We start from the raw sequence: 15,682 nt of genomic DNA on the forward strand, positions 1-15,682 counted from the left end.
TCTTGAATGAGAGAGACCATCTGTTTAAATATTATTCTATCTTATCAGGTGTATATACGATAGAGGGATGAATACTTGCCGATAGCCCGACAAACAGAATTAAAAGCAGCTGTTTATATACGCGCTATGCAGCTAAATATCGTAAAATCTGCATTAATATTTTTTAAACAACTCCCAAGTTTTTAATTTTATTTTGTCAAGTAAATATACATGTATGCAATTTCGCACAATTTCTTTTTTATATCGAAAAGAAATGTAAATCAATCGAAATCTTCAAAATTTGTAAAAAGTCTCTTTTTCGATGATGTTACACATCATCATTTCAATCGACAGACAATAGACAAGCGTATACTGTGATACGAAATTCTAAAATTCGATCAGAATTTTAAGTTAGCGTACAACTAGAACGATATATATTTCTGTCGTCGGATTGTGAACTAAACCGCGCAATTTCGGACGAAGCGGTTTTGCCGCGACGCATTTATCACGGGAATCGGACGTGCAGATTTTTTTCAGATATATCTCGCAAGCGGCCAACACGCGGAAACCGCGTGCACGCGAAAAAAATAAAAAAAAAAAGAATGTCGGCGTTTGCGCGCGTATGTGCGTCTGCCTCTTCATAAAGTCATAACTCAGCCTGCACCCCCGGCAACGCATCCCTCGGCATAACATTTAAAACGATTTCCGCTGGCAGCCGTGCCAAGATCGTAGCAGCGTTGTTTCGGGGATAGATTAACGAAACATAACGCCAGTACTCGCTACGGACTTCTAAGGGGTAACACAGATAATGGGAAGGGGCATGTTGGCACCGCTCTGGCAGTTAAGCAGCATTCACAGTGCCGGCGATGCCGCAGCTCGGGGCCACAATCGATGAAAAATTTCGAGAGTTTCGGCACAACCCGCCGTTATTCTCTCAAAAGATTTTCAACACGCGAGGAGATCTGGAAAGTACGTGTATCGTATATCGCGAAGGATATTTTTAAGACAAACTACGAAATTCCTGCGTTCTTGGGAAAGAATAGCGTGTGTTAATATATCGGGGCCGAGAGAGAGTATCACGTATTACGAACGCGATAAATGTCCGGCGAAAATCTCTTGGATGTCCGAAGAAGATATCATAACTCTCTAACATTGTGCGAGACGGTAAGCTGTGCCGAGTTAGCGACTCGGACGGCGGGGAATAATGGGGGAGTACGTCCAGCGTTATTTACGACATTACTCGTCATAAATATGGAGGAATCCGCCATCCGTGCAGTTCGATTACGACGAGCGGAATTATTCCTCTCGCTCTTCTTCTTCGTGATCTTGAAGCGACTTTCGCGACTACGCTGCAAGGCGAGTGTAAATACGCGAAGAAAAGAAATGCAAAATTTCACCGAAGAGGAAAGAGGCGTAGGAATGCGCGTACATCCGGCCCTGGCATTTCGCAGAGGATTCCGCACGGAAAGTCTGATGATACATCGCGGACTCGCCGCGTCAGTGCCACCTCCATGAAACGATCGCGCTCCTTCCCTTTATATCGCGTCTCTTTCCCTCCTAAAGGGGCTTTCGGCGTTAAGAGATTAACTCGTCACGTCGGGCCATTTTAATATCCCGGATCGCGGACGGCGAATCGCCGAAATTAGTCGGAGATACGACGGCATACGGCACCCAACGGCGATAAGTATCCGTTACTGTCGCTCGTGTCCGGCGCTTTTTACTTCTCGATTAAAAATTATAGCGTCTGTCGCCCGAGTCGATGGTCGCTCCATGAGGTATACAGAAAAATCGAGACCGAATAAATCGATGTTTTGCAATCTCGCCCGCAAGCTTGGAGCCTCTCCAACGGCATCGCAAAACGAACGCGCACACAGCATCGATCCCAACAGCTAATTAAGGTATTCGATGATGCCAAACGCGCGTATCTTCGATTACGATATATTCGAAATGTCACGTATACGCTATAGCCTGATAAAACTTGGCGATTAAGAAAAATATATCGTCTCTTTGCAGAGTTCAGTATTACGTCCAAGCCACACGTATATGCAGCATGGCGGACTAATGTGAGAACGCTTATTAAGCGAGACTAAGATAAGATTTCTTGGGAGTGAAGTGAGCACGACACGGAATGAGGTGGCATTAGTAGAGTACAATTGGCTGAAAAGTAGGTAAGTAAACTTGTGCAATAGATAAACGTTGTAAACACTCACCCCTGGCAAGGTCCGCTTCTCATGCAGAGCGTTCTGGGCGCTGATTGCGCTGTCACGGCTGTAGTAGGTGAGGAACGCGCAGCCTGTAACGAAGAAAAACAGAAGCCTTATCTCGCGAAGATTAATTACGAAGGTTCGCTACTACGATATACAGCTCATATGTGTATATATATATGTATGTGTGTGTGTATAGCACATCTCCGTGCTCTCTTACGTACTCCTTTATCATAAAGGCATCGAGAGTCGGACGCGAGGCGAGGCGAGGCGAGGCGAGGCACGCGAATTCGGGCGAGGTAATCGCTTAAGAGGAATATTAGCCGACGTACTTGCGGGCGGTCGGCTTATCGGCGGTCGCGCGAATAAAACGAAAAGCTTTTTCCACAGTACAGGAAGTTGAGATCCGTCGAAATAAAAGTTTTACGCCGCTCTTCCGCATCAACTGGCGCAGAGCGCGCCGAGGCTAAGGTCGATCATGGATACGCGATCTCTCGCCGTACTTGCGGCGCACCGCGATTACGTTACGTGACGCAAGTCGATATGTTAGCGTAATTAGGTAGAACGCGATGCAAAGTTCTCGCTGCGTAATTGCCGGCATATATACACACGTTCGCGAAACTTTTACGCCGCGATCTTTATGACGCGCGACGAGGACCGGGGCGGTTGTTTCACTCGCGAGGTGCGCTCACACGCCGGAAATACTCGCATACACGAATCTTACGCAGTTACGAATCGACCGGGTTCCTTGAAACCGCGTGCCCGCGTGTCGTTTGCGCGAAAATAAACGTGACGTTTCGGCCGCGCGCGGTTCCGCGACACGCTCTTCTCCCGCTCTCGTCGTCGTGCTAACCGTCAACCGTCGACCGAAATTCCGGCCGCTTGAGAGAGATTTCGTCAACAACGGAAGAATAATTTCTCTCCGCAGGAGAGAGATTCATCCATCATCCGCGACGCATTACGATTTTTCCACACGATACACCGTGGTCCGTAAAACACACGTCGTTTAATCGCGCCTCGCAAAACACGTTATGCGAGTCCACTACGCTATCATCTCCGTCAGATAGTAATATCGATGTAGCAACGGAAACAACCCACCCACACCCTCGAACGTCGCGCTCACGCAAGCCTCGCGCAACGTTAGAATCAGCCCGTTATCTCGCGGCCTGATATAAATAGCCCTGTATTAGTCGCGTACTTCAAAAGTTCATATGCTGCTTTTCCGCAACCGTAAAATTGTGCACAAGCTTATAATTTATACAAAGAACTTCTTATCGCGTCAATTGTAACTTTGGTGAAGGTCGTTGCTGCAGAATCGTATCTGCGACTTTATTAAATATGTATTTTGCGTTTTAAAATGTAGGAAGAAAGAGAGAGCGAGTACATGTTAAGGATAATAATTGATATCCGATACGAGTCATTAATTAAAACTTCGCATTCCACTCGAAGCGTAAAGTAAAAATATCGAGGGGTAAATAAAGTATCTGTCCTCGTAGAATCAATTATGTACGAGACTACATTCGGTTTAAGAAATGGCGTCGATATCGCGCTAGGTTAAAACGATGGTAATTAACCCGAGAATTGGACGGTGCCTGAACCAGACCATTATCGGCTATCGCACTGTCGAGCAAACCCCTTGGGACCGCCTTCCTATCGGTCTGAGGATTTATTCAAAGGGCCTCTCGGTCCTATCTGATCATCATTTGACTATCTCAACACGCCGAGATGGATGTAAGCAAGCACGCGCGGCGCAAGAGCCGTGGACAGACCGGGAGGGCCAGGATTGTGCGGGTATTTATGACACGACTCTATCAGCGTAACTCTGTCACTTACAGAATTCATTAAACTTGCGGAATCAGCCGCGGAAAATATATTCGCATACTCGTAATCGCAGATTTAATTTACACGCAAATTTTTCACTTTTTTATAATTATTTCCTTCTTACATTATAGGATACCATATTTGTAATATGGCAACCGCAATTAATTTAATATCTAATGCATACTTGATTCTTACCGATAGTTTAATTACTTTAACGATACTAACAGATAAGTGATTAGTGTATCCTCAAAGTTGCACAATAATCGCTGCTTGTACGAATATCTCGTGTCTACAAACTTGTAAAGTTTCAGCTACTATTTTACGACGCAATGTCCGGAACGTTTTAATCTCGCACGAGGCTTTCGATAATGTGGTTTCATGACGAGAAGCGGCATGCGGCGGCGGTTTCACTCTGCGAAGAGTCACGTCGTGCAGATGAGAAAACGAGGAGGTAACAGACGCGCACTTGTAATTTTTCATGCGGCACGTCGCACGCGCGTCCAGAGATCGCACGATTATCTCTGGCACCGCAGTACGTCTCATTCGCACGTAGAGCGTTTCCCAACCTAACCCGCAGATAAATTCACGTAAAAAGCTCGACCCGGAGAGAAAGAGAGAGACCGAGATGAAGGCCGAGAATGGAACGCGCCACCTTCGTTCTACGTGAAAGTTCGCGAGGGATTGTAGCCCCTGCGGCTGGTCACGCTGCGGATACCCGACGTTCAGATACGGGAACCACGGCGCTCGTAACCCGCCGGCTATATTTCGAAAATGCCCGAAAATATTTATAAACATCGTGCGGGCGAGCTTATCTTAATTGCATTGGGACACGGCTCTCCTGTTGGCCGCAGCCGGCGGGAATAGAAAACTTCGCCGCGGCGGCAAATCGCACGCCCCGCGGGTCACCACGGGGATGAATTAGCTCCCAGCGATGCGCGACAAGAACGGGGACAATCGTTTTCTCGCGTGAATCTCTTCTGTCTTTTTTTTTCGGTTAAATTCAATCAACGAGCGGCGCGAAAAATAAGATGCTTCAATTAGAGAAAAGTAGTTATTCAGAAAGTAGTAAATAGTAGAATAAGTTTGACGGATTTTACGTTTAGTTATGCGAATCGCGCGTTTGAGATGCGTAAATTCGAATTGGAACAGCCCGGATTCCGTCTTACTGTGAATACAAAGAACTTTCGGATAATCGAGCTTTTATATCTAACTACAGCTTTTCGCAGTTTTTGAAATATTTACTTTTATATCTGTCACAGGCTCTCTCTTTGTAAGTTCAAGCCTAGGCTTTTTGTAAAAGAGCCGATTTACAAAGATTTGGCGCTTTATAACAGAGCCTTTTCGTAGAAAGGCTGATTTTACAAAAAGCCTGCAACATATCTACATTTTTATTGGAATATTGATTTTTATAGGTACACACAAAAAAGAATTCAAGGTTCTTCACATTTTGTCGTGCTCTACTTCAGTTTTGATCAAAATGAATATAGATGTTATGTAATTATTTTCATAAAAAATATTTAGCTTCCCTCTTTGTAACTTTATGTAACATAGCATACTTAACATAGTTGGTGACGTAGCATAGTTAAAACTTGCACAGGTCTTATATATGACCCATAAAAACTTTTAGAAATATACGTGGACGAATATAAGAGAGTTGTATCGTGTACAATATGTGTACCGTCTTTTTCTACTGTATTAAATTCGCACGATGTGTCGAAATGATGCGACTATATCGAATAAATAATTTGATTCGAATATATTTATAGCTCTGAAACTTCAAATATTATGTTCGCGTTTCAGTATCACTGCAAGAGATAAAGCGTGTTAAAATCTATGGAAATGGTATTAATTAATAATTCGTTGTGCAAATTTCTAGTAGCGACATCATCCAGAACATTTCTACGAGAGCCAAGAAATAAAGGCAGAAGAATCTCATGTATCTTTCACGGTTGGTAGATGATGTCGTGACGAATATATAATCAATCTTGATGAGCTACAAGAGATCCTTTAGTTGCGCTTATAAGCACAACTTTGATATTCTATTATTCTAACCAAATCAAAAAATATAATAGATATCGCCCGTGAAAATCGCCTTATAAATCATCATAGCTCATGGTTGCAACGAACAAGATAGCAAATCTAAAAGTATATGCGCTCATATATCGTTGCTCTCCTTATCGTATCGCTCCGCTGCTTTGAAATTTATAATGTCATGGCGCAAACTTATTCGAGACAGGAGCAATCAGTAAACTCTCTCGCCCGAACTTTACATCGCTAGAATACAAAATATAAAAAGCGTAAAACAAGGAAATATATGAAGAGATAAAGGAAATATATGTCGAAAATATTGCAAAAACGTGAAAGTTGGGAGAATGCATCGGTGTCGTGACAAATTTTCTTTTCTCAAAATAAATTCCATTCTCGCTATATAGAGTAATTAACGCGATTATGCCGCAACTTCTACACATCTCGCCCTCGATGCAGTTATGCATCGCGTTTGGCGGGTCCCGCATCTGCAATTATGATAAGGCTTACGATTAGCTTGACAGCGAAGCGTCGAGTGGCATTGCCTCGTGCAAATTGCAGATGAAGCAGCTATACGTTCGCCGCATCGGTGATGTAGGAACAATTCGCTGATTCAAGATAATGAAACAGCTTGTCATCGGGTATGCGCATAGTCACTTGCATGCAACGACGAAGTTTCGTCGTATACAACTTTATGCATACAAATGTACGAGCCGTGCAAATGTACGACGATACAGATAAGCTAATCCGCAAATCAGTAAAGAAAGATTTGTTTCTTTTGTATTGTTACATTTTTACAAAACATAAAATGTAACAAAAGTACGACAATCGCATCGCGATGCAATTAGTATATTCCGTAGATGCTTAATTCTACGGGTACATGTGTAATTAAGTCAATCAAGATTAATTATCTTCGATCGCGAGCTTTGGTCCCTGCTGATGTGCAAGACCAATTTGACAAAATGATCATTGTCACATCATTTCTCGTGTTATTACATTAATGCAAGTTGCAACACAATGTACCATGTATAAAACAGCATAGTCTCCCAAACATTAAGTATTGGTAAGCGTGTATGATATGCAAATTAAGTTAAATTAATTATTAAAGCCAAATCGATATAAATATAAAGCGCGGTAAAATATATTTTTTGATATAAAATTTGATAACGTGGAAAACTAAATGTGATATAAATGTATTGTATAATATTGCATTACCCTTTTACATTTAATTTACGCTACATGAATATTACGAAGTTAAATTTTCATGTAACGATACGAAATTTCTGTCAGTGATACTAATTATTGCAACACAGTTATTATTAATATTTGCGTAACATGTATGTGAATCGGATGCACATGTAGTAGCGAAATAATTTTTTAAATATATGCGAGGAGAAAAGTTTCATGTATCATACATGGAAAGATCACTGTTGAGGATTCGCGGATCTAACAAAGTTTATTCGTCTTGAGAAATATATGACATTCATGCAAATCCGATGAACTGGGTTATAGACTGTTTTACACTGATTCGAATGGGAACAAACGCCGTCGTCAGACAAATGTATAGAGGACGCAGGTATAATCAAATGATTCTTTTCTCATGACTGGACCGTGAAAAGGCTGGCGAAACTACGATAGATATGAGACCATGAAGGAGACTGTCTAACTCGTGAGATTTTGCCTATAAACCTGTCGACGTGTATCGCGAAAGAAGAAGATAAAGAGACATGCAGATAAAGAGAAAGAAAGAGAGAGGGAGATACAAACGAGAGTTGATGGCATCGTCCGACGTCGACGAGGGCCAGGCGAGATGGTTAAAGGGGGTTCAAGAGTAGAAGAGCGTTTTATTTGCGAGGCAATGCGACGGCTAATACACCAGTCACTGGACAACGTCCAAGTCATAAAATGGATTTTATGACGCCGATCGATACAACGAGATCTCTCTCTTTCACTCTCCGACAGTCGCCGTTTTCATCTCTCATTCTTTCACTCTGTCGGACGCTCCACAATGCCTATATATCGGTCCATACCTTTCGAGGATAGTTGGATTCTGCGAACCCACTTCGTTCATTCGAGTAAACTTGAAGAATATAATCGATCTGTGTCACGTGCTTTTTTTAAGCTAACAACGTCAAACTTATTGTTGATTTCGATCACTGAAATTTTTTTTTATCGATTACTGAATTTTATATCTTCTTATTTATTATTATATGATAAGAAATATATGATATAGAATTTAATAACAATTAACAATACTTGTTAATAATATGCAGCAAAAAATTTCAGGTTAAAATTTGAAGAATATAAGATTGTTTTAAAGTAAATTGTACTTTTGCAAGCTTAAAATCGCGACAAACACAGTGAAAAGTTAAATTGGATGGTGTCTAAAGAACGAACTCTTTTAACCCTTGAGTCATCTCGACTGCTTGTCGAAAATTGGAAAGTAAAAGATCCCAAGTGACATAGAGAACGAGAACAAAAGTTTTCCGACCGTAGAGTCGAAGAAGGAGCGCGCATCGCGCCAAACAAATTGCTCTTAACCAGTCCGGGAACGACGATTTTACGGTTCTCCTAATGAATTGAAACGAAACATCCGCTGGCGATTCACCCACCGACCGCACCCACATATCACCCTTTCGTTATATACGGAAGTCGTCATCGCGGCTTGTCGGAGGCTACGAAGGTGGAATTTGCATCTTGGGCGAAAATTGAAATGCGCCAGTACAATGGATAGGGAAGAGTGTCCTGCGAAATGACTTTTATAATAGGAACGCAGGTAATATAGCCGCGATAGAACGAGAAGCGTTTCCAACTGATGGTACATATTCTCTTCCCACGCACATACACACCATCTCCAAGGTGTGTGCGCGCCCGTGTTGTAGCTCTGTATAAAGTAAAAGTGCAATACATTCTTAAAAGAGTTCCGCTTCCAAGTGTATGTACTTATATTCGCGATATCCCGAAGTGGTAATGGTTGTCCATGACAACGGAATTTTCTCCATTGGATCCTCGCGACACATACACCGCTGCCGCGCACACAGACAATGAAACACGCACACGTGCTCGACGCGAGGTAGAAAGGTAGTGTGCGGGTACCCACGTCCATGTATTTCAGCCGCACGTCGACGGCACCCCCTCGGTGTTGCGCAGAGGAAATTGAAATATGCAAATAACCGCAGCTAGGTGGCGCCGGCTCAACGAAGGCTGATGCCTCGTCCACGGAGTATCGGCCTTTATCGCCGACACACCGGACACCCTGCGTCGAAAACGGGCTTTTTGAATATCGATAACAGCAAGTTACCCCCCGCTGCATGTATATCCTACGTTTGCATTCGTTGAGCCGACGATTGCGAGCGGTGTTGCTGATCCAAGAAGGCGATCGTCCGTCCAATTTCGCCGGAGGACCTACCGGCATTCTACATCATATCGTTGCTCGAAGCGAGGAACGTACGTCGCGAATGCATATATTACGAGACCACACGCTCAGACTTCCGCGTCGCTGAATACGAATGAATATTCATCCGTTCCTATTTCGTCTTTGCCGGTTCGCCTTCCCGGCGATTAGCAACCGCGCTATTATCAGACGTCGAGTTAATTCTATTCTCTCCTCGTGCACTCTGCAAAAGTTAGCCTCGTAATGTTGGAACGGTTTGAAGTTCTCTCACAAAGACGAGGGAGAAGGAAGAGAGAAAGAAGACCCTCGCTTTACCACAACCACGAAGTCTCAGTCCATAAAGCCAACGAGCATAAGTGAAGTAGTCGCGTGAAACGAAACTAGAACCCACTCACATGGTATTCTGCGTCATCGACCCCTTCACGACAATTGCTTGCAGTGCTGAAGGAATATGCTGCAAAGAAACTGCATTTTGCAGTGAATAAACTTTTTTGCTAAAGAAAGCCAACTGTAATTTTTGTGCTAAAGTCAAATAGGTACACATATTGCTCTCACGTAATTATAAATATAATTGTATGAATAGAAATATTTTTTTATTATATAAATTTTTTTTATCTTGATTTACTTTAATTTAATTTTATTTTTCAGTCAAATCATGGCTTTACCTAACTTTACCGTAACTATTGGTACGGTTTTCCCTATCAGGCCTATACAGCGCAGTGTCATGTGACCTGTGAAATCGTTCTCGTCGGCAAACCTCTGTTCCGATCAAAGGCGGAACTCGATCAAAGATTGTCGGCCTTTGAGAAACGCTTTTGACCTATACTGGATAGAAATAGACCTGGTCAGTTCGGTCAATCAATAACCAAATCGACGATTCCACTGAATCATGTTAAAGGAATTATTAAGAGTGCTACGAGTGATAACGCCATTTTGTAGATCGTTTCCTTTCTCTAATTGTATTTATCAATAGAAACAGATTATAATAGAAACGAATCGAATAAAATTAAAGAGTAACGTAAAATACGGCCGTCCAATTAATAGTTGGTTATTAGTATTCTCCATGAATTGAAATCTCGATTCAGTACTTGGCGGTACTTTCAACAGCAGTTCCATCTAATTGATCCTATTGCAATTATTAATAGACCACGCTAGCCTTCGCCTTCCGCAGCATTTCTACTCGCTTCCTTCGTTCCGTTTTCTTCATTATAAATACGTTTCACAGAGCGGAGTATTAACGTGAAATGCTCCATTGAAGGCAATTTTTATTCAAAACGCGATTCTCAGACGGCACTGCGACGCTTACTTTAAATCTGGGTTTTGAAAGTCACGAGTAGAAGAAACGTAAAAAAAATATAGTCTACCTACAAAGTTATTAAGTCTCCGTAAGGGCTATCTTGCCGAAGCATTTTCATCGCAAGTAAGATTTTTCTCTCCTATTTTTACTTTTATCTTACTCTCCATTTCTGCCACTTTCCGCTCTCGTATCTCCTCCATTTTCCTTCCTCTTCACCTTTCCGCCCTTTTTTCTGCCCTTCACCCCCGCCCTCTCTCTCTCTCTCTCTCTCTCTCTCTCTTTCTCTCCGCTGCTTCTTCTTACAACGACCAAATTAAATACTGCGCCGGAAAATCTCCGAGAAAGCTTCTCAGAGATATTCAGAAGCGTCTTGGATGCACGTCCAATTTCAACTGCTTTACTGGGTATATCGCTATAGATGATGAAGAAAGAGACCATAGAATAACCAAGAAGAGGAGTGAGATGAAAAAGATGGGGAAAAAATCTTCGATGATTCCTGAATAAGAAAGCATTTTTTCGACAAAAGAAAATTTTCGAACTGTTACAGCTCTACGCTGAGTCGAGACTCTTCAATTAAGCTCTTTCAAATTGCGTTTATTAATTTTAATGACACCGGGCCGTGTGACGCGACGTTCCGCTATATAGAACGGTGAGCACATAGTCTTAAGCCAGGTATTTCGCCTATATATCTACCTCTGCTACCTACCCTACTCTACGCGTTACCTATGTGCAGACATAAATATGTACTTAGCTGGGATTAAATTATTTGCAGGAAGATGAAACGGGTCCGACCCGCATAGCTTCATTTCCCCAGACATCTTGGGTTGCGCCTACCGCGTGTCGATGGAAATGTGCCTTACAGGCAACTCGTTGGTCTTTCCAACGTTGACGTCAGATGCAAATGTCAGACTAATTTCGAGACTAAAATAAAATATTTTGTTTTCCGCAACTCGCGACAGGATAATAATTTTACAAACAATATCGAAAGTAGATAATGAGAAAAATAATCTTGAATTTTTTATGATAATTGCGTTTGAGAAATTTGTAGCGTCAAATAATTCAATATGTACAATCAAAAAATCTCACACTATGTGTATATATAACAAATATCACATGACACATATAACATTATAATGTATTTATAACACATAATATAAAACAACAAATAAAGTATAACAGAACAATAACTCTACTTTACACCGGAGAACTAAATGAATTGTTTCGATCATTGAGTCTCATTGGGCTTTTACAATTGCATGAGTACAGTACACGTTTGCACAGTGTAAAATAGCATGTGGAAGGTCGAATAAACGGTCGCGGATATAATAGAGTCGCCCGTGATATATTCGTCGCTGTAGAACTCCGGCTTAATATTTCATCGGCGGCCGCTAGAACGCAAGTGTGACTTATGCCAGTTTAATGACTAGCGCGGGTATTTAATTCGGGCATTTAATAATTCACGATGGTCAGAACGAGCCCGTGCGTCGCATATCCTAATGCCCGCGTGGTATGCTATACGTTCGAAAGCCCGAATGTTAGCTTCCGGTGGGACCATGACAATGCGTTTGTATTACACCGGTTCCTACTCAGGTCGCGCCGGCCCTCTTTCTCCGCCCTCCCCGGCAAGGATTAATTCATTCTCGGCATATAGCTTGCACGGTGAACTACGGTAGGCTATCCTTCCCCCCACGAGATATCTCATTTCCAGAAGGATGCGTACGAATTTGGCACACGTTTCTCCGATTTGCATCTATATGAATAGGCGCGGATTACGGGATTGGAATAAATTTGGCCGGCTAAGTGAGCTCGGCAATTTATACGAACACACAAGCAGCGGACGCGCGTATCTTTTATATAGACGCGTATACGTGTATATAAACGTGGAAGGAATCCGCTATATGCACGCAGCCGAGGTGTGCCATAAAACTTTATTACGCTGCAATTTGTCTGACTGCAAAGACAGATAGAAAATAAATCATGTTGTAGCGTGTCAAAAGTATCTAAACCGTGAAAATTATAAGAATTTAATCGCACGAGTTTAGTTGAAATTTATAGACAAAGATGATATATTTAAGTTGTATCTAAACATATGTCATACATTATTAATTATTGTACATCAATATTACTTGATAAATTAATATCTAGGATATATGTTATATATGCGTATGTGATTTATTTAGATCACAATAATCTAGAGTCAAGATGGGGGACTCGCAAATTCGTTTGTCATATTCGGTTATCCCGATCGTTTATGACCGTCGTCGTCTCGGACCTTGGCGATATCGGTCTACAATGTCGCCGTCGGCTGAACGAGAACGTTATTACGATCCGTCATTTTGTCCGTTCGCTGCTCGTAACAAGCATCTTTTACGGCACCACGTAAAATGCGAAGAACGATGGCGCGGCGCCATAGACGTTGATTGTCGGGGGACTTTCCTCCCTCGCGGCTCTCTCGTCGCGTCCCTTTCTTCTCTCGTCCTTCAGCCGCTTCTCTCTTCCCGCAGTCTACCATCTTGAGGAAAGGAATGGCGGTACCTTCCCTAACGGAGGAAAACCGCCGTCACGCTGAACGGACGTCTGGGCGCAGTGGCAGGAAGACGTTGTTAGGGCTATTGCTCTCTGTCCGAATGAAGGACCGCTCATATTTACAAGCGACGATAGCAAATGGTCGAAACGGCGAAAGGATGGGGAAAGAGAAAGAGAGGAAAAGGGTGGCGGCGCGGACGAGCGAGAAGCATCAAGGGAACGAACCCGTCAAATCGGCCTGTGGGACCCGGCAACGATTCGCTTCTTTCTATTCGCTTCCCAATCTACGCCATTTTTATTCTCACCCGTCGCTACGAGAGAGGTTGCATCTTCGGAATTCGCTCGGGTGTTCTCGTCGAACGCTTTTCGCTCGTCACGCGATTTGTAGCTATGGTGATTTTCGACGTAGATAAGATGGAGATAGGTTCGGCGCACTTGGTGGAACAAATGGTCAAATACTTCTAACAAGATTTATCGAGGCACATCTCGCTCACTCGATACACACAAGTATATGTAATATATGTAATATCAAAGGCGTTAAATTCTTTGTGAAGAATTTAGAATTGAAATTTCTCTTCGACATAAATTCGATCAAACATTATCTCTCTCTTTCTCGTAACATTTCAATTTCAGAACATACCTCTTAATTTATTAACTTAATTAAAGCTAGAATTGAGATGACCGCGTCAATTAGGGGAGATCTTGCGATTTAAATATGTCAATCTATCTCCGTGTGTTTAAATAATCTTCTTATAAATTAAATTGTGATATAAATTGATTAGTTGGAATGAAAATTTTTATCAATTTATTTCATCCGCAAATGGAATCTCTAGTAGATTGGAAGAAAAATTTAGAAAAATACCGACGATGTTAAAATTCACAGAAAAACGAATGATTAAACCGTATCATTAATACAAGAATCGAATAGTTTTAAAAAAACTTGAATAAAATATCACTCGGCAACATGAAAAAATTTGAAGAGTCTGAAAAAATATTAAACTATAAGCAATGTAATAGAAAATAAGTTTATATTATACTTTTCAAGAGTTGAAAAGGTCAGATGTAAAAGAGAGTCCATTAATGTTGCTTAATTACTCATTCTTTTGAAATGAACATTATTTGAATGTTCGTTTATAGATACGAAATTGCAAAATTCTTTTTAGTTCTGACATGTAAAGTTATATAGATCGATACAAAAGTATCTCTATCATTTGTTCTATTCGGTGTACATACATATAGAAGAAAAGCATCTCTCGTAAATTCATTAGCGGTCAATCCGTAAAAAATGTAACGGACGGACAGTTTCACAACGACTAAATAATACTTCCACTCACACCGCACGGCATTTTCTCTTTCCTCTTTGGTCCGATCTCCGCTCTCTCGTCCCTCTATCCCGCGCCCATGTTTGCATGGATATTTTTATGAATCCATCGATGTATGAACACATGCAATCGTTCGCGTTTATTGTTTTTGTCGGGCCGGCCCCGACGTCGGCCGAATTTGCATATTTTGTACCGGGCCGATTGTCCAGGTCTATTGTGTCCAACCGACTGCCGAATTGCTCCACATCGAGCATAAGCTCGGACTTTTGCATGACAATAAAAGCTACAATAGTATCGAGCATGTTCGACTCGTATCGCTGACGAAAAGCCGCATAGAGAGACCGTGACGACAGAATGGCGAAAACTTGGACTCAAAAGCGGTAAATACAATTTCGAGACACATTTTAATTCAACTAATATCTACCGTGTCTCGTAAAGTTATTTAATTATCCGGCCGATATCTGTGTAGCTTTCAAGCAGTGCAGTTTATTTATAAACAGATATTTTAACCGCTCTCTCCAAATGTAGACACGATTATTAATACAAAAATTGATATAATTTCTACGCTTTCTAATCTAGAAATCAGTATCAAACCTACTACTCAAGACAAGAAGATCTTTGCATCAATATTATCACGGCACGTAACGTTTCGAATATTGGTCCATATGTCGATCTCGTACGCAAATCAATCACGAAATGATTACGAATGTTTCAATTAAAATAAGTCATCCTGCCACTTTTATCAGCTTTACGAGCGCTGTCCGGGTTCACGTGAATTATCTGTCGCGCTTCGCTTTCACCGTTACGATGATGTATAGGCGACCGCATAAAAAATGTGAACGAGAACCACGTCGGGGAGGCGATATCGTGAAAAACGAGACTTTCGGGATTGCAGCGTGTACGGACGGACAAATAGTTCGATGGATCAAGTTTTAATGACCGGAACAGCCGAGCGCCGACGCCGCTATCGAGCCATTGACAAACCACTGCGGGGTTCTGCTGCTAAAATGAATCGCGCCGTTATTTGCGAACGCATAACATTAAACCGCCAGCGCAGCCGAGAGCCACGCTGCAGCAACACCGTTATCGCGATAACAATAAGTTTGCCGATACG

At 42.0% G+C, this 15,682-nt stretch overlaps 2 protein-coding genes across 3 annotated transcripts in view; one reads left to right on the forward strand and one right to left on the reverse strand.

Moving 5' to 3' along the window:
- LOC145963447 (uncharacterized) overlaps positions 1-3,958 on the forward strand; it is a 443,557-nt gene extending 439,599 nt beyond the window's left edge. The window contains exons 3-4 of the transcript XR_014436170.1: positions 1,993-2,147; positions 2,217-3,958. The gene's annotated coding sequence lies outside the window, so the exon portion shown is untranslated. The remainder of the gene's footprint in view (positions 1-1,992; positions 2,148-2,216) is intronic.
- LOC145963449 (CUGBP Elav-like family member 3) overlaps positions 1-15,682 on the reverse strand; it is a 151,748-nt gene that overhangs the window by 92,558 nt on the left and 43,508 nt on the right. For both annotated transcript variants that reach the window (XR_014436172.1, XM_083085413.1), the window contains exon 2: positions 2,190-2,272. Coding sequence is in view for 1 of the 2 variants with exons in the window: in XM_083085413.1 (XP_082941539.1) it covers positions 2,190-2,272 (83 nt within the window). In the remaining variant the exon portion in view is untranslated. The remainder of the gene's footprint in view (positions 1-2,189; positions 2,273-15,682) is intronic.

This window comes from Camponotus vicinus, unplaced genomic scaffold, assembly GCF_025532165.1.
Source record: "Camponotus vicinus isolate PSW18456_S1 unplaced genomic scaffold, iyCamVici1.0 SCAF_12, whole genome shotgun sequence".
NCBI lineage: Eukaryota > Metazoa > Arthropoda > Insecta > Hymenoptera > Formicidae > Camponotus > Camponotus vicinus.